The sequence below is a fragment of the Phytophthora parasitica genome, assembly GCF_000247585.1.
Source record: "Phytophthora parasitica INRA-310 unplaced genomic scaffold supercont2.29, whole genome shotgun sequence".
Classification (NCBI taxonomy): domain Eukaryota; phylum Oomycota; class Peronosporomycetes; order Peronosporales; family Peronosporaceae; genus Phytophthora; species Phytophthora nicotianae.
Window position 1 is genome coordinate 199,065 of NW_008649015.1, and position 18,648 is coordinate 217,712.

Here is an 18,648-nt window from a genome sequence, read left to right on the forward strand (position 1 = left end):
CGCGCTCAGCTCGGAGTATATAGGCAAGGGCTTCCACGCACTCGCGATCAGCTTCGTCCGACAACAAGCAGGCCCGATAATACTCGTGGAGACTCGTGTGCAATTGCCACATGGATCCTTCGGTAGCAGCACTGGTGGGTCTGTTTGTTTCCGAAATGCGCCCATAAGTCTCGTAGGCGGTAATCACGCATGATCCCGCATGGTTCTCACAGTCAACCTGCCTCTCTCGGCGCGCACTCAGGAGGCCCATGATCTGACATGCTTCATAGACAAACAAAGGAAACAAACAATAGCCCACGATCCAGTTAGTACGCCACTTAATCGTAGGCAAAAGAGATTAGTACATGTTGGTAGCCTACAGAGCAGTGGTCTAACGTTTATGGCGTTCTCGTTAGTAGCCAACTTTCGATGAAACAGCGCTCTGATGACAGACGACTTCGTGCCAATCCATACATTTTCCTTCTTTCAGTTAATAAGATTCGAAAGCTCAACATTCCCGAATTTTAATTTGATTGACACTTATTGAACTTTTGATTTTATAATATTCGTGCCTGATGCATGAATTATAGGAAATAAAAAAAAGAAAATAATGGCAGATTAAGAGGTGAAAACTCTGCTCAGTTGCGCAGGTAATCCACCTTGAAGAAAAATATGTGTTATCGTATTTTGCTGTTTTTGTCGGCTTCTGAAGTGGAGGCGTGGTAATTTCAGTGTGAATTTTGGTGGACAGATTGAGAAAAGATACCACCGTCCCAGCCTGCTATGATAATCGTTTTTTATAGCTTATGTTGTTAAAACAAATAAAGTGGGTTACAAAAATGACAAAATTGGTTAATATCGCTTTTGGCTAGAGATTCTCAATGAAAATGTGAAGCTATCCATCCGCTCACCTTCGGTTTAACAGTTGGTCGTGTTCCCAATGAGATTCTCAACCAACAAACGATATGTAAGCGATTTTATTATTTTTAATTACTTTGCCACTACGAGTCACCGAAGGCGTTCTGACGTCACATGTAGATTTTACTTTACAGTTTATAGGATAATGTACAATACACATGAATAAGATTTCTTTCGGGTATCACAATACTAAAAAAAAGTAGTTGTAGGCTGAAGTCGCACCCATATAGAAAATTTGGATCTAACTAACTTAAAATCAAGAGTAATAAATCGTACTTATTGGGGTTACGTACGGGTCGGCAAGAAGGGTCATATATATTCGCGATGACTCGGGCCAACTTTCGGGTTGACACTGAAACACACACTGAGCTTTACGGCACGACAGCGCGTCCTCCGCATTGGCAATGCCGGTTCACAACTAACTGTCAAGGGAAGCCAGCGATAAAGCGGGATGGGGGCTACCAAAGCATGTGTGAGTACCACCGTGAGTACCAGCGCCAGAAGATCGCAGAGAGGCATGCGGCCAAGACACCGAAGGATTTCGGCCCGACACAGTGCAGATATCCCGCCGGATGCGGCAAGGAGAGAGCGCTCAAGAAGACTGGAGTGCTGCATAATTACTGCGAGTTCCACCGCCAACGGCTGAATGAAATACAGAGACGGCGACAGAATCGAGAGAGAGCTCTAAAGCGGGAGGAAGCTCGTAGGCGGCAGCCTGTAGGAGGCAGTGGGCGCTCTAAGGACACTTTCCGTTCGCGTTGCCGGGACCAAGACGACACTAACTACACGCTATGTGGTCTCGCCGAGATTAATATCGCTGGTGAAGAAGAAACATTACGGAGGACAGAGGCTGACAAACGCTTTAAGGAGACATGTGCTGCGATTTGGGCCGCACACACAAGCTTAAACACCTATTGAAGAAAGGTTTACTCACAACAGAAATATATATAAACCCATTTGAAGAACGTTAACTGTGTTTTTCCTTAGTGCTTCGCTGCGGCCCGCTTGAAACTACTCGCTTTAGGTCAGGTCCTTTCCTTCTTGTGCCAGCGAATTGGTGTCGAAGAGGCGGTTTGTCTGTGTTGATACCCTTGTTGATTGGCACGCCAATTTGGAGACTTCTACCGCGATATCTGCCCGTCAGTTCTTTAAGGTGTAAATTCTCCGTTGACCTCTATTGTCGTGGGCAGTTCTTCTGGTTGAAGAATTGCGCGGTGGGCTTCATAGCTCGAATGACAAGAAGAGCCCGATCGGTTGTGTTGGCCACTTAAGCAGTAACGCGTGCCTCTTCTTCTTCGAAGATCGCCAGGCGTTCGGGAGTTGCGGTTAGTTTTTCAATTGTGAGAGATTGCGTAAGAAGTAGCGACTCTCGTTGTCGAACACGCGATAAAGCAACGTAAGCAAACGCTACATTTGATATTGAATTGCAGTGAAAGATAACTTTCTCGCATGTAAGCCCTTGTACTTTGTGAACAGTCATAGCATAAGCTAACCTTAAGGGAATTCCTCGCTGAACGACACGGAAATCACTATTCTTTTTGCCCCAACTGATTTCCTTTGATGGAACAGGAATAATGTTAGCAACATCGTCAAGAAACGAAGGTCCTAGGTAGGTATCTGTAATTTAAACAAGAACGATAGGTAGCTCACTATCTGAAGTAAACATGAAATCATACACAACTCCGTTGGTACCATTACAGAGTCCTGCAGACTGCTCGGCGTTATACGTAAGTGTAACAGGTGCACCAACGCACAACAACAGTTCAGTTGCAACAACTCGGTCGCTATCTGAATTGGCACATTTGGCCTCCGAAACGAGTGCTTGCACAGTTCCTACGGGTATTTCACGTTAACATTGCAGCCGCTTTTATTGTACAAGATGTTGAGCTTTTATATGAACGGTGGATGCAGTGCTTGCTCGAATATTTTTTTTATTTGCAGCGTCGACGTCGACATTCCTGTGTGCAATGTGCTTTGCTGTTGCAAATTCTGTAGTTAATTTGTCAGAATTAATACAGCGAGAGTTGAATAACTCAATATCACTTGGGGTTGGTTTCCCCCTTCGTAGTCTACGCAATGCATCGAACCATTCTGGATCTTGTCTACCGCGATTTTGACAGGTAAGCATGAAGACAGACTCGATATCTTCCCAAATTTCTCTGCCTTTGCGGTGGATATCGCTAGCTATTCTGTGGGGTGGGGTAGAGAGGGAGTAAGGTACGACGGGATCTAACTGAGCTGCATCGCCTGTGAAAATAACATCTCGACCTCCAAAACGCTGCGCTCTGTGGGAAGGTCAAATTTCTTTCATTCATTGATCAATGCAGTAGAGCATTCCGCAGGATATGACATTAAACTCGTCAATTATCACTAAGTGAACGTCTTTATAACGCTCTTGAAGTTTTTTTCAGTTTTGTAGGGCCACTTTTCTGAATAGTAAGTGAATTGTACGGAACCGAAAATGCTGATCTAGAAAAAGAAGCGAATCCGAGCGCAGAGCAGAGCGTTTGGCCCTTATTGTTGAACCCTGCCGTTCCTTGGTGTGCTAGGCGTAAAGCACACTGGGCCAAGCGATCAGATCCATTACCATAGAATACAGAATGCAGGTCTTTCACGATATGTTCAATCAACCAGCTCTTTCCTGAGCCTCCTTCCACATTAATTTTCATGTGTAGAGGTTGGCATTCTGTGCCCTCCAGTTGAGCCTTTAGACGTGCTCGAGACTGTTGCATAGCCAAAGAAAATGGTATCCATTGTGATTCAGCCATCGTCTCACGTAAACTGGAGCTCCCATCTTCTAAATCAACAGGATATCTGTACGCTTTCCGATCCCACCTAAAAATCTGGATATAAATATCCAGAGAACTCAATATTAACTTACTGTCAGTAAGTAAAAAATTTGCCACTGCTTTACTCTACCTCTTCCGCTATTACAGCACCGGCGGACCGTCGTCACTGGGGGCGAGATGAAGACGTGCTACAATGAACGGGTCGGGCGACGTCGTGGCTCTCCATTACGACAGCCACTTACTAGCACCAAGACCACCATGACATGCAGTCAGCGACTGAAAGAAGGTCAGCTCTCCTTGTCCATTAGTCGAATAATGACCCACTCACGCTATTATTATAGCATCAACCTTTGTTGGTGGATTGCAGAAGCTGGGCGTGAGGAAAGGAAATTCTACATGCCAGCAGTATTGAGACGACGGTAGTCATGCTCGCCTGCGCTCGTCTCGGAGCTGTGCACTTCGTCGTCTTTGGCGGGTTGCAACGCTTGAGCTGGCTACTCGCATTGAAGATGCGAAGCCCAAGCTGATCATCTCAGCGAGCTGCGGTGTGGAGCCCAAGGATATCATCGACTACGGACCGCTGCTCAATGGAGCGATCGAGCGTTCGAGCTGGAACCCCAATAAGGCTGTCATGACGCAATGCGATCTCTGTCCGTTCCCTATGACCAAAGGCCGTGACGCGACAGGAGAGATGTGATGGGCGATCCTGTTGATGCAGTGCCTGTACTGGCAACAGATCCGCTCTATATCTTCTTATATGGGACGTCCGAAGGGTATAGTGCGAGACAATGGCGGCCATGCTGTTGCGCTGAAGTGGGCTATGTGCAACGTTTTCGACATTACGCCGGATGATACGTTCATCGCAGCGTCCGATATGGGCTAGACGGCGGGGCACTCGCTTGTTGTGTATGGACCGCTCATACATGGCTGCACCGTACTATTTTAATACGATGAGATTGGTTGGTCACTTCAAGCGCCGCTTCAAGAGCCTCTGCCACGATGCAGGCGCCTAGCGCACCTGCCCTGCGTCTGCGGCTGATCGATCCCAGTGTGGGTGTCGTGTCTGGCGGTACACGTGTGGTGCTACATGGCGCAGGTTTCCGTCCTCCTCCGCATTCGCTCACAGTCCGACTGCGCGTGGACCTACAGGATGCGGAATACGACAATCACTCCGACACAAGTGATCAGCTCACGTGGACATCTCGCCCGAGCATCTCCAATACGGTGGACATTAATGGGCGTTTCCTGCTCGATACACAGCTAGAATGTGTCATCCCGAGCTTCGAGCGCCAAGCTGCACGTGTCATTGCAGCCCGCATGTGTCTCGCAGCGTCCTCCGCGTCGGTGTCCAGTGCGCCGCAGTTGGTCCCTTTGAATGTCGAAGTAATATTAAACGGAGGTGAGCAGCGGTCCAACACGTTATCCTTCAAGCTGCATCAGCCACTGGAAGTGCGACGCATATGTCCCCAAAGTGTCTTCATGATGTCCCCTGCAGTCACCGCCACAGTGACGTTAAATATTTTGAAATTATCAATTCCTGCCGCTCATAAATTGACACCTAAAGGTGGACAACTAGAAGTCCTCGAGGGCATAAGTACTCTTCCGGTATTTGTTCGAGTCAAACAGACGTCGGAACGTACCGGAGCCGTGTCCGAGCAGACAAGAGAGGGCAAGTGGAAGATCTCGCCATTAGGAGTATACGTGGTGGAGTTTGACGCTCCTACTATGGGCTTTGGAGCTGTCAGTGTGGAGCTTTCGCTCAATAGAGTGGAGTTCTTTAAGTGTAAAAGTGACGCACCGCCCGAAGGCTTTGGTTATCGAGTGCTTCGAGATGTGACTTTACGAGCAATGGAGCCAGCGTGTATTAGTGTGACAAGTGGGCAGGCCACGGAGATTAAACTGGTGGGGGACGGATTTGTGGATACGGGAGATATTGTAGTAGCAATGGTGCAGAAGGAGTTATCGTCTCAAGTTGAAAAGGAGGTGCAGGTGGCACAGCTGAATGCGACGTACTATGGCAAGAACGAAGTGCGATGTACTGTGCCGGCTAATTTGCCGTTTGGATGCACGTCGTTCAGTGTCTCATTGAATGGCGGCAGGCAGTTTGGCCAGTCTCGTGTTGTTGGCTTGCTGCATCGTGATCGAGCGTTGGAAGTGGTTACTCCAGCGAGCAGCAGTCTGGCAGGAGGAACAGCAGTCACGATTCGCCATTCCTGTCTAACTCTCGAAGACGTGGACGCATTTCACCAACTGCAACGACTGGATCCGCCTCGGCGCATTCGAGTTCGCTTTCAACCAGTTAGTTATAGTGGCTCAGAAAGTGGCGGCCTCGCGAAGGTTGTGAACGCGGACGCTTTGTCTCAGACTCCCGGCGTTTTAATCTGCAAGACCCCGAATTTTATGGAGAACATTAAAGCTTTGAACGGCATGCGAGCCGCTGGAGCGAGCGAGAATGATGGAGATAGTGTGCCGTACATATGGAGATTTACAGTGGCTATAGCGCTGGGCGGCGACTTTTTCCAGGGTGACCTGCCATTTTCCTTTTACCTGCCACCTGTGATACGATCGCTTACACAGCACCATGGACCGTCGACCGGGGACACATGTGTCAAGCTTCGGATGAAGCACAAAGTTCCACCACGACTCAAGCTGCTTATACGCTTTTCTACGCTTGATTTCACCAAAAGCATGACGACAGAAGGACATGTTGTAGAACCGAATACGACTACGATCCAAGACTCAAAGATCGAATCGATCGCACCTCAACAAATTGCCGATGATCCTGAATACTTAATCTCCTGTACGACTCCGCCGTGGACTGAGAATTTAGCCGGTACCACACGTGAAGTGCCGCATTTGACGATCCTGCAGGTCTCATACGATGCTGGAGTGACGTTCTATCCTGTTATTGATCCACCACCGACAGTTACGCAGTCCAACCCTCTGGCCAAGGATCTCTCGTACTTGTGTTTTCTGTTTTATCCCCCTCCAATTGTGCGCTCTGCAACACCTTTATCAGCAGATATACTCGGCGGGAGCCACGTTCGTCTTCAAGGAGAGCACCTGGTGGACCACGGAGCTCAAATGTCCGTGATCTTTGAGTCGTCTACGATGAGTCGAAAGGTTTCAGCTTTCGTTGAGAAAGGAGAGCTGCGATGCTGTGCGCCGCCGTTCAATGTTGGACGTGCACGAGTGTTTGTATCTTTCAATGATGAGCAGTACACACTGTGTGATCTTCACGATCCGGAGACGAATGCACCAGTGGAATTTATCTTCTACAGCTCACCGACTGTGACTCGTATAAGTCCTCTTTGTGCTTGTGTGCGTCAGTCAAGTGAATTGAAGATTTACGGTACAAACCTCATCGAGACGGACCGCATTAAAGTGCGTGTCAGCTTTCCAGCGAGCGCTGGTCGTCGTCTTGTGTTCAAGGACGTTCCGGGTACTGCTCATAATGGCGTAATTACCGCTACTACGCCCGTATTCCCGGACGAGTATGCTAATCAGAATGCGCTCGTAGACGTCGCGTTGAACGGAGCGAATTTATCAGGGACATCCGTTCCTCTCCGGTATTTTTCAAAGTACGGAATCACACGCGTGGATCCACCACTTGGTGCTTTTGAAGTTCCTGTAACCTTAACGGTATTCCTGGCACCAGTCATTGTTACGGACAAAATACTGGTGCGTTTACGTCTTGGATTTATCAAGACGACAGCAGAACATGAACCATCCAAGCAGGAATTAGAGATCATGTACGGTCCAGTTGAAGCGAGTACCTGGACTGCATCTAGCGTGGAGGTCTTGATTCCAGCTTTAAGTTCTCTAGTGGAGAGCTTGCCGGTGCTGACGACAGTACACGTGGAAGTATCATTTGATGACGTGCATTTCCATGGCGTTGGAGACCTTCGAGACCATTACCGTGTGTACAATATCCCTCAGTTAACATCCGCAACTCCACTGTTCGGACTCTCCGATCGCGAGACGAGAATTATGGCGCATGGTGTACACATGAGACCGGATGGTGTCGTCAAGCTGACGTTGTTTCTGGAATCGACTAGCGCTGACAAGAAAAGTAAAGACAGACGCGTGGCAACTAGAGCAGCCCTTGTACCAGTTACTACCGTCACTGCAGATGTAAATGTCAAGCGACAGCGGTTGAGCTTTACGTGTCCATCGTTATCCCAGCTTCGTGCAAGTACAGATCGACAAAGTGCCCCTTTCATCGCCCCCTCGCCTGGAATTATAAATGGAGTACCAGATCGTCGTATTCAAGGGGATTCAGTTGGTGGAATGCTGCTGCCTGAGCGAGTTATCATGCAGATAAGCGTCATTGACGGTCAACCGATCTCGCTCCCTTTTGTGTTCCGATACTATCGAGCCCCCACACTCGTATCGATGAACCCACGCGTCGGATATGTCTGCAGTGGGTCCATAATCTCGTTTGAGTTCGCAGAGCGTATCGCCACCCCCACTGTAGACTTTCGATTCGGCGATAGTCTGCCTACAAGTGGACGGATTCGAGACGAACGGTTTGTGGAGTGTTTCTCACCAGAGCTTTCAGCGGGGACTCATAGTATCAGCATCTCATTTAACGAGCAACACTATGAACTTGCTGTCTTGATGGAGCATAAAGTGGAGTCCCAGGAGGATAATCAGCTCTCAGTCGCTACATTCCACGCGTTTCCTCTGCCAGTGTTCGTTCTTCCACCTGCGGGGAGAGACCGTGTGTATGCGTTTGGTCCGACATCAGGCGGAACTGTGGTCGTTATTAAAGGTAAGGGATTCGTTCCCGACACGAAGATTTACGTTCGATTCGCGTCACAATTCAAGGATGCGTTCGACGGTCAGTCTGAGATTATTGTGGGAGCTAAAGTGGTGGATGGTGAGACTATCCGGTGTATTTCACCGCCGTCCATGCGTCTAGGCCGCGCTGTTCTTCACGTGTCGTACAATTTACAGCAGTTCAGTGATTCTACGTGCTACTTTGAGTACCACGCACCCACGCGATATGTTGCGAAAGGGACGCTATGTGGCCCCATTTCAGGTCAAACCCCATTGAAACTGGTTGTCGAAGACATGAAAGGACTACCGAGTCACACTCAACTACTCCAGTGTGCTGTACGTTTCGAAAGTGAAAAAAGTCACGCTTCAGTGGACGTTGACGCGCAGTTTGACCAGGAGACGTGCGTTTTGTCGTGTATCACACCTGCGTGGCCATCGAATGAGCTCGTGAGTCTCAGGGTTTCACTATCGCGTGGAGAAGGTGAACTGTTTGAAGACACACGCATCAAGTTTTTGTTCTATGACCCACCCGAGGGTGTGATTAAGATAGAACCTGCCGCCGGGCCAATTGGAGGTGGAACGGAAGTGTTGGCGTGGTGTGGGAGTATAGTGGAGACTGGGGAGATTACAGTTTCAATTCAACTCAGCAAACCTGAACCGGACCGACCAAACCTGACGACGAAACGCAGAAGTTCAACTACATTGACCCCGCCTTTATCTCGAAAGTCAAGTCTACGGGGTAAACAAATATTCCCTCCGATACTGGTGAGAGGCGAAATTGTTGGAGAGTCTGTGCGCTTTACAGCTCCTCCTGTCGAAGGTCCATGCACGGCTGTTTTAGGCATCTCATTGAACGGAATCAACTACACTTCGGCGCAGCGTCCGCTGCACTTCACGTACTACGTGGGGCCTGTACTTCGTCGGATCAATCCGGGATGGGCCGCTCTGGAAGGTACAAATGAAGCGCTTGTGATCGAAGGCGAGCACATTCGTGATTTCAGCTGTAAACTATTGGTGCGCTTCAGTCTCCAGGATGAGAAGCAGCCAGAGCAGAATGGCATCGTGGTTGGAGCGCAGTTCATCTCGACATCTGCCACTAGTGACGGAGCACTTCGGTGTGTGTTTCCAGCTGCTCCTCCGGGCTTCTACGAGCTTGAAATTAGTCTGAATGGACAGCAGTTCTCGCAGTCTCAATACGTGAGCAAAACGTTCGGTAATTTGAGTGGCACAGCTTGCACAGCCTTGCTTCCTTTTCGACACTTTTCGTCGCCATTCTGTCTCGCAACAGCTACTGGTCCTGCTGCGGGTGGATCGACTGTGGTATTATTTCTCGGTGGGAAACTGTTGAAGATACTCTCAAGAGAAACGAAGTGCCAAGTACAATTCAAGCCTATCCGAGGGACCGAGAAGATCACTCACGTACCTCTTTCAAACACGAATGGGGGCACTGGCCTCATCAAGCTCTCAAGTAATGTTGCAGATGTTATGTGTGTGGCTGGTGACATTGATCACGTCAATGCTCGAGTTACGTGTCGTGCGCCACTTCTACGTGTTGCCTGTGTATCCAATGTGGATATACTGCTACCAAGTGGTAGTGGAGCGTCCACGGCATGTCAGCTTTTCGGGTTACGCTCAAGTGAGCGCGAGAAGTACTATTCGTATGAATCCCCAAGTATCACAGAGATCGCTCCCAGTTGTGGTCCTGTATCTGGAGGTACACAACTTGTCATCGAAGGAGCAAACATCCTCGATACGGCACAGATTTTCGTACGCTTCCGCTCCAGTTCGAACGAACGAGAGTTTGTCCTCGTGCCTGCACGATACAGTCGAACGTTCCCTGGTGGTTCAGCGAGTGTGTCTCCGCTAATCATTTGCAACACTCCCCCCGTTGAGTTTGTGGATAAAACAATCTCTACTGGTATCGAAACTGCGGCTCAGAGTACTTCGCTGCTAACTCAACCTTCACCTCGCAATAGAGAAGGTGTTGCTGCCGGTAAGGCACGTACACAAACATACCAGATGCTGGCTGAGCAGAGTTTAAAGGTTCATCGAGCTTCCGTTGCGCAAGGCAATAATGACGCTGGACTGGGTATTCTACGAATTACTCGACCTAGCGTGAAGGCTACTCCACGAGGTAATTGTGAAGCTGAGAGTGGAGCGACAGTTCTGGTTGACTTTACACTGAACGCTGGAGAGCAATTCATCGCACACAGTGTCCGTTTCCACTACTACCAGGACATTGATCCACGTCAAGTCAAATGGACACCAAGACATCTACCGACTCAGAGTCTTGGCGGACGGCAAGCAACGGATTCAAGACTACTGACAGTGACATTACCGAAAGCTTTCAGACTAACTGAGTCACCAGAACGGGTATGCTTCCGCTTCGACGGTGTAGACGCCAACCTGCAGCTCTCGATGCGACGCAAGTCTTCTGTATTGCTGCACGAAACGGAGTCACTTACGGAATTGGTGATTGCGAATCCTCCAAAGCTTCAGACACAATCAACCATGCGGAGATCCATCACGTACTTCCAGAACAGTATCCTATCATCTGAGAATCTCCCAGTCAGTCCTCCGGTGTCCCCACGGAACGACAGCATTGGAGCAGCAGCACCTATACGTCGCCAGGCTATCGGTACACACGGGATGACGAGTAGACCAATTACGCCCGATGTATCATCTCCTCGTCCCGCTACTACAGGACCATCACCATGTATTGCTGGGAAAGTCATCAGTGCGAACGAGGTTACTTGTATTGTACCGGACTTTCCTACCCCAGGAACTGTCCAGGTTTTCTTCTCGCCAAACGCACAGCAGTTTGTGTGTCTTGGCGAGTTGTTGTTTCACCCGGCGATGGTCATTAAAGATGAGTATCATCACACCACATTTCGATTCTGCTCGAATGTCGGTGGGAGTCCATTCGCGTTGCAGTGCTCCCCGTCAACTGTACTGAGGTATCTAGCGCCAGAAGACGTGACGACAGCAGATAAAAGACACGCTCAAATTCAAGATCTTGGACTAAGGAAGAACAGTGTAGCGTTGGAAGAAGCTCGGTCGAGAAATTCTCAAGCATCGCGTGAGATTAAGGACGAGGCCACAAGTATTCGTGATAATGATCAGAAGGAGGAAGACTCGGACCCCGATGCCAGAACAATCGATGAAATTGACGAAAACAAGGCTGATGAGCTTGAGAACGAGGATGAAGATGATGACGCCTGTGACGTGACGCCAGAACCTGTTGAACGATGGCAGAAGCGTTCATTTCATGCTGCTCAAGTGTTTCTGATACCTGCTAACGTGAAGCTATTGAAACGAGTGACGATGACAGCGACTCGTGTGGATAATCGCTGTGAGGCTGGGAAAAGCGTTCCGGATGACGCAGGGTGCTGCATTTTTGACATGTCGAACTGGGGTGAACAAGTTCTGCTTCGTGCTGTTTTGCCTTCGTCATGTGGCTATACCTCGTACTCTTCCGTCATTGAACCATCCGTGTTTCATGAGGAGCAGAAATCATCGACAACGCACCTGGTGTTAACTCAGTTACCTGCTGCGGGGAAGGTTCATGTCGCTGTAATTGGGCCTTTTGAGGTTCAGTTCAATGTGGTGATTATCGACGGTAGTGGAAAGGACATCACGACTGCTACAACACACTTTGAGGCCGAAGAGCAGGATAATGTCAGGTGCAGCTTAACGTCAGTGGACCCAACCGTGCTGGTTGATTCAGCCTGCGACGTCTGTTACGTGTGCGTTCGGTTTGGAGCTATCGACAATGAGACCTTCAGCGCTTCTGGTCAAGATATAACAAACGTTCAAGTGCTTGTATCGGACAGCAGTAGAGTACAGCTTTGTCTCTGCGGGCCTCCTGTGAAATCCTCTATGTGGATAGTTGGTCGACTGTCACTTCAGCCATTCGATCCCGCTAGCCCGTCACGAACAATCGAAGCAGTCGACAAACTAGTTCAGGACGTTCCAGAAGACTCTACTGTCTACTCAGAGCTGAATAATCTTCTGATGAGCCTTGCTTTGGCATCCAAGCGGTCTAACACAGTAAGCTCTCAATCTTACACTGTACCAGTGATGTTTGAGTTCACAAGCGGCGACTCCTCCCGTAATATCACTGCTTCGTCCCGTGCGAGGTTGGTGCTTTCGGCTTCCGACAATTTCCAGACTTTGTTAGCGATTTCGCTCTCGCCTCAAACCACAAACGGACCAACTGTGACATTGGAATGTGCGATGCCCTCGCTGACCTTTAGTGGCATCGCAACACTTGTAGTAAGCTGCGGAGGTGTCGTGTTTTCCAACAGCGTCACGGTTCACTGTTACGATCCAAGGAGTTGGAAGGTCATCGCGCTTAGTCCTCCGTGTGGGCAGCTTCCTCTCTGTCAAGACCCTAAAGAGCCCCTTGAACCCATGACACTTCGCTTAAAAGGTGAACACTTTGTCGAGAACCGTAAGATAATGGTTCGGGTGTCGGACAAGGACCGGTATTTCACAACACCCGGTAAAGTTGATCAAGTTCACGTGCTGAGTTTACGTATCGCTGCAGTTAAGAACTTGCGAGTGTTACTACAGCCACTTGGTATTGTACCCCACGCTTCGAACGCTGGACCAAGTGGAGCCACACAAAAGAAAGAAGAAAAGTATCTGAGCTCCGTCGTTAGTGGGACGACCGGTGGCTCTATCGTTGCACTCGTCTCGACGTGGTCAACTTTTACCTTCACAGTGCGGATCGAATGTGGAGACCAGAGACTATTCGCTTCATGTCGAGAGAATAGCGTCTTCGCGGCGATTTCTACAGGCTCCGTATTGAGTTGGGAAGAGGAATTTGAGCTTCGAATCGCTGCCGACCGACGCGCTCCACTGCTATTAACTGCTGAGCTTTCTGAGTCTTCTTTACCGAAGCCTCTTGAGCTCGCTCAAGCTTGGGTTCCTCTTAATGGCATTCAAGTAGGATCGTCAGATATTCGACGCTATACTGCAAGGTTTGAAGAGCATTTCAAGCGAGGATACTACGTCGGCAGCGAGTCAACTGCTGGAGCGGCAACTGAAGTGGAACTGCTGCTTCAGCTATCGCCATTGATGCTCCATCCGGACTATATCGTCTCCCAAATCCCGTATGCCTTGCTACGACAATTATCACCACAACCTCTTGACGTTCAAGTCTCATCAGGCGATGGATTTTACTCCACTCCTCATTCTTTCGTGGTGTACAAACCGCCAACGGTGACGCTAACTACTCCAAGCGTGTTGCCGCGATCGGCAGGTGGCGATGTGATCGTTACTGGTACTGGGTTCGTCAATAGCGGGCGGGTGTGTGTGCGTTTGTTCGCGTTCAAGAAGAACCGCTTCAATAACAACAGCGAAGAACAGCGTGCTCTTGCAACAATTAACCGAGTCCAGCGATTCCAGCGAACGGAAAGTACGAACGACGGCTTCTTCCCGTATTTCTCGCGAGATGTGGAAGGCGTTTTCGTTTCTACTTCGAGTCTCAAGTTCAGAATGCCGTCATACATGACGAGTTACAACGTTTATTACTCCGTATCTTTTGACGGTCGATCGTTTACTGAGGCCTCGCACGTGTCAAACGTGCTGTTGTTTAGTATCAACGCTGTATCCCCTAAAGGGGGACCGATATCGGGCAATACGTATGCTACACTGCACGGCACGAATATTGACGCTTGCCTCTCTTCACGGTCTGGATTGACTCCTCTTGTACGGGTTACGTGGAAGCGCGGAGCTCGAGATCTCGAGCATGTGACAGTACCGGGAGAGTTTTATCCCCACGAAGATGCAGTCTACTTCTACTCTCCACAGAGTAAATTTGGGCTCTACAGTGTCGCTGTTAACGTTGAATTAGCGCTGATAAGCTCGGGCACTGGAGCGGACACGGTGCCGCGCTTTGGAAGAGACGAAGTCTCGTTTGTCATGTACAAGACTCCGACAATCAAGTCGGTCGCTCCGCTCACAGCTTTAGTGTCTGGGGTTTCAACCACGGAGATTATTGTCCAGGGTTTCGAAGAGAAAGCGGTCAGTAACATGCGGTTGGCGCCTAAATTACGCTTCAAAAGGAGAGGACAAATGCAAGTATCGGACGCTCAACTGGTGTCCGAGTCGCGCTTTGATTGCATCGTCCCGCGCTTCAACGTGCCAAACGCGGTAGCTACTGAGCTCCCGCTGTCCGGTATTCCCCCCGTTCACAGAGTTCGAGCTGGAGGCGCATTGAGTCCAAGACGCAACACTAGTCAACCTAAACTATGGACACGTACAGCTGGAGTTTTTGTCGCTTTGCTAGGTGCGCGTAATTTACGAGCATCGAAGAAGAATGCATGCAACCCATTCGCGGTGGTATATGTGGGTAAATTGCAGCTCAAGAGCACGCGCAAGGATGGAGTCTTCTCACCAGTGTGGAATGAATTATTCGACTTCGAGTGGCCATCCGACAGCGACTCCAACTTGGCATCAGTTCGTGTGGTGTTTGAGAATCAATTGACTGCTGACCAGAGTGAAAGTCTGGGGCATGTTGAGCTCAAATTTCCCGTAAAAGACAAGCTAACCCAAGCTTTCGCGCTCCGTGCGTGGCTCCCACTGCGCCGTATCCGTGGCAAATATTATCGCAAAGAGAATGAAGAAACAGCGGTAAAAAACCTGAAAACCTCAAAGCAAGCTCCAGCTCCATCCATTTCAACGTCAAACTTGGGAGAAGTGGAGCTAGCGATCGCATTCGTCCCTCCCGTAACCCAGGCTAAGAAGCACAAGAAGGCGCTGCGATCATCGATTATTTCTGTCATTACAACCCAGCCCCAGTCTAGGAAGCCATCCCAAGCTAAAGGCGGGTTGAGTACGTATTCGTTGAAGAAGGAGAAGCTGCTTCGTGCTTTCCGTCAACGTGGGGCTCCGGTATCGTTGGTTCCTACAGAGCTAGCAGTTGAGCTAGCTCTCAACGGTCAAGACTTCTGGTCGGTGGCTCCATCCACATGTTACTCCATATTAACTCCGATCGTGGTTGATGTCGAGCCAAAGTTCATCTCCATCGCTGGTGGCTCGACCTTGTATGTCTCGGGGAATAATTTTGTTAACACTGGTTGTTTACGCGTGGCATTTGCAGTGGTGACCAAGGACGATACCACTCAGACTCTTGGTAGTGAACGTACAATTGTCGTGGAGGCCAAGTACCGGTCAAGTACAAGTATTGTATGTATGACACCACCACTGAAATTGGCTACTGAAGCCTCTTACGTGAACGTCTACATCTCTCTCAATGGATCCGATTTCGACGGTATCGCACTGCCTAAGCAGCTGATAAAATTGAGTGAGCCTGCAGCTGAGAGGCCTCTAACAGGCGTAAATGTTGACGAACGCATCGAAGAAAGTGATGAAACGGAAGAACCTCCACGAAAGAGCCCGCGGAAGAATACAGAGAATGACAGTGCGATCACTCTCGTTAGTGAACAGTATGTGGTTGACTGCAAGAGGATTATATCACTGGCCCTTGATGGTAATGGATCGGGAGGGTTTTTGTCAACACGGCTAGCGACTTCTAGGAACGAAAATTTCTTGCTGGTGCCTCAAGTTCGAGTCTATTTAACGCCTAAAGTCACGCGAGTGCGGCCGACAGACGGGATTTACACGTCACATCTAACCATTGATGGCACAAATTTCACGAATACAGGCATCGCCACAGGTAAGGTATTGATTGAATGTTTAACCTTTAGTAACATTCACTTACACGGCTGTTTTTTTAGCACGCTTTACGTCCCAGTTTGCCGATGCAGAAGTCCGTACAGCGAAGCTTGTTGTGGTATCCAGTACACGGATGGAATGCTGCGTTCCTGATTTTCCTAGAGGGGTAATGGTAAGAATATCGGTGGCGATGAACGGTGTCGAGTATGTCCAGTGTCCGGGAGAACTACGCGTGTTTCAGTCCCCGCGACTGACAGAACTGTACCCAAATTGGGTCTCAGCTAATACGACGGTGGAGTTAGAGCTGCGTGGCATCAATCTAACCGCTGCCATCGCCTCAATGGACAATAATCGAGATCAGGAAGATACTGCTAGTATTCAAGTATCGTTCAGCAATACTCGCGAGAAGGAGGTCGTTCGTGGTAAATATGAAGATGGTAAGGTACGTTGCTCTATTCCTCGAGAGATATGGCGGGCGTCCAGTCGAGACAAGAGGTCTCATTCCCCTACGGCAAAAACCTCCCCCATTCTTGTCGATATTTGGCTGGGTGGGAAGGTACGCTACACATTGATTTATGTACACTTTAAACGAGTTATGCTGATAGTTGCTGTTACACTGTAACAGTTCACAGGTTCACCGCTACCGCTTCACGTCTATCGGGATATTCCCACCGTTCATCTTGTATCACCGATGGATGGACCAGTCTATGGTGGCTTCGCGATTGTTGTTGAAGGCCGTGGATTCATCGACACAGGGAAAATCGTTGTGCGCTTTCAACTGTACAGTGATCAACGCGAATCAACGCCTCGAATCGAAGATGAAAGTTCCAGAGTATCTCAGAGCCAACGAGTGTCACCAACCAAGAGCGTTAATACTCTCGAAAAACGTCAAGGAAAAGAGGGAGCTGCAAACGGGAAGACGAATGTGGAGGCTTCATCGGAATCAGCATCGTTCGTGGACGTGGCCGCAAAATTCGTGTCTGCTGAGCGAGTACTTTGTCCAGCTCCTGCATTCCCTCAGGAAGGAGTGTACACGGTATTGGTGGCTCTGAACTGCGTCGAGTTCAGTCGAGTTAGCGACGGCTCATGGTTTCTAGCGTGGCAGAATTGGCAGAAGCGGAAACGATTGCTATCCCACGCACTCTTCTCTCGAGCTTCTGCAGCGAACGATGCAGCCTCTGCTGCTGCAATCGCCGGAGCAGCGGCTGCTTCTGCATCTTTGGACGAAGACGACATCGAAAAGCTAAAGCGAAAGTCAAGCTTCATGCTACCGAAGATCCGAAGTGCGTTGGCAGCAACTCCCGAGGATTCCTCCACTTTCAGAGCCAAAAACAACGAGCTGGTCTCTGATAACAGTCTCGCATCCGACGATACAGAAGAAATGTTGATGAAGGACCCAAAACTGCTTCAATGGTGCCCTACGTCTTGGATGGAGACGCGAGTCAGCGGTCGGCCGTTATTGTCGCTACTTGAGTATCTTTGTGGTATTCGTGAGACTCAACAGTTCATTTGTCGACGCTTACGTGTCGCCTTCCGGCTTAAAAGTTCTCAATCTCGCGGCGGTGACTCAACAGAGGTTCCTGCACTCCGCTTTAACCTTTTTGTGGAAGCTATACGTATGATATTCCTCAATGCTCTCATGCGTGAGCTTGAAGAACTGTGGCATGCTGCTGAGCATCGACCTGATGGAACTATGACGATTAAGCAGTTGCTAAGACGATTGCTACGCAACGCGGCGTCAGATCAGCGTAGCATGAGCCCGGAGCCAGGTCCAACGCATTACGATCCACGATACAGCATCGTGTCCTCGCGGGAGACCGCAGCGATTATTTTACCCCCCGTCGCGCAACCAAAGAACATATCGGACCCTCCGTCTACGCTCTTTATGAACTACGATGCTGCCGTTCAAGCCGTGAAGCCTCGAGCTCCTCGCCCTGTATTTCGCAAGCGAAAGTTTAACACATCGTGGTGTAATCCAGTCGTTGAAGGTGCGAAGGAACCGACACCAAGCCCACGACCACCCTCACAGGTTAACAAAACACGGCCGAGTCCACGCACGCGAGTTAGCGAGGACATGGTAACTGAAGTTAGCACTACACTCACTGCAATTGGCGGTGCTACTGGAACTGACGAAGATAAAGCTGCTGAGTCACAAGCAGGTAACCAGGTTGATGTACATCAGCAGGAAGCTACGGCTAAGGAAGACGCAGTTCGAACTCCGGATCAAGTGACGATCGCTTCCAGCAAACCCGCACGAAGTCTACCTCCTTCAACTCCTGCTACTAACACAATGATGCCTCGCCAAGCCACTCTAAGTGGACCGAATCCTTTCTACAACGACATTGCACCGTTATACGCCAAGTTCCTCAACTCAACGGAAGTCAAGAGGTTTTTGAAGCAGTAGAAAGTGAGCTTTTACTTGGGTTTAGCTGTTGTTTGCTGGTGTGGTCCGAGTATAAGGATCCCACGGCAAATATTTAGGAGAGACGAATGGATA

At 49.3% G+C, this 18,648-nt stretch overlaps 3 protein-coding genes across 3 annotated transcripts; all 3 read left to right on the top strand.

Moving 5' to 3' along the window:
- Window positions 1-1,186: 1,186 nt before the first annotated feature.
- On the top strand, window positions 1,187-1,866 carry PPTG_23062 (hypothetical protein). Its single transcript, XM_008908164.1, has one exon. The coding sequence runs from the start codon at window positions 1,222-1,224 to the stop codon at window positions 1,813-1,815; it is 594 nt and encodes a 197-aa protein (XP_008906412.1). The 5' UTR covers window positions 1,187-1,221; the 3' UTR covers window positions 1,816-1,866.
- Window positions 1,867-3,879: 2,013 nt separating this feature from the next.
- On the top strand, window positions 3,880-4,383 carry PPTG_11988 (hypothetical protein; the record flags this gene model as incomplete). The annotated part of the gene is made up of 2 exons (XM_008908165.1): window positions 3,880-3,887; window positions 4,110-4,383. The coding sequence occupies 2 exons, from the start codon at window positions 3,880-3,882 to the stop codon at window positions 4,381-4,383; spliced, it is 282 nt and encodes a 93-aa protein (XP_008906413.1).
- Window positions 4,384-4,685: 302 nt separating this feature from the next.
- PPTG_11989 (hypothetical protein) lies at window positions 4,686-18,555 on the top strand (the record flags this gene model as incomplete). The annotated part of the gene is made up of 3 exons (XM_008908166.1): window positions 4,686-16,152; window positions 16,214-16,707; window positions 16,777-18,555. The coding sequence occupies 3 exons, from the start codon at window positions 4,686-4,688 to the stop codon at window positions 18,553-18,555; spliced, it is 13,740 nt and encodes a 4,579-aa protein (XP_008906414.1).
- Between the last annotated feature and the right edge of the window lie 93 nt (window positions 18,556-18,648).

What these genes read in the sequence shown, in the direction of transcription:
- PPTG_23062 (XM_008908164.1), top strand. Translation starts at nt 1,222, where the DNA reads ATGACTCGGGCCAACTTTCGGGTTGACACTGAAACACACACTGAGCTT.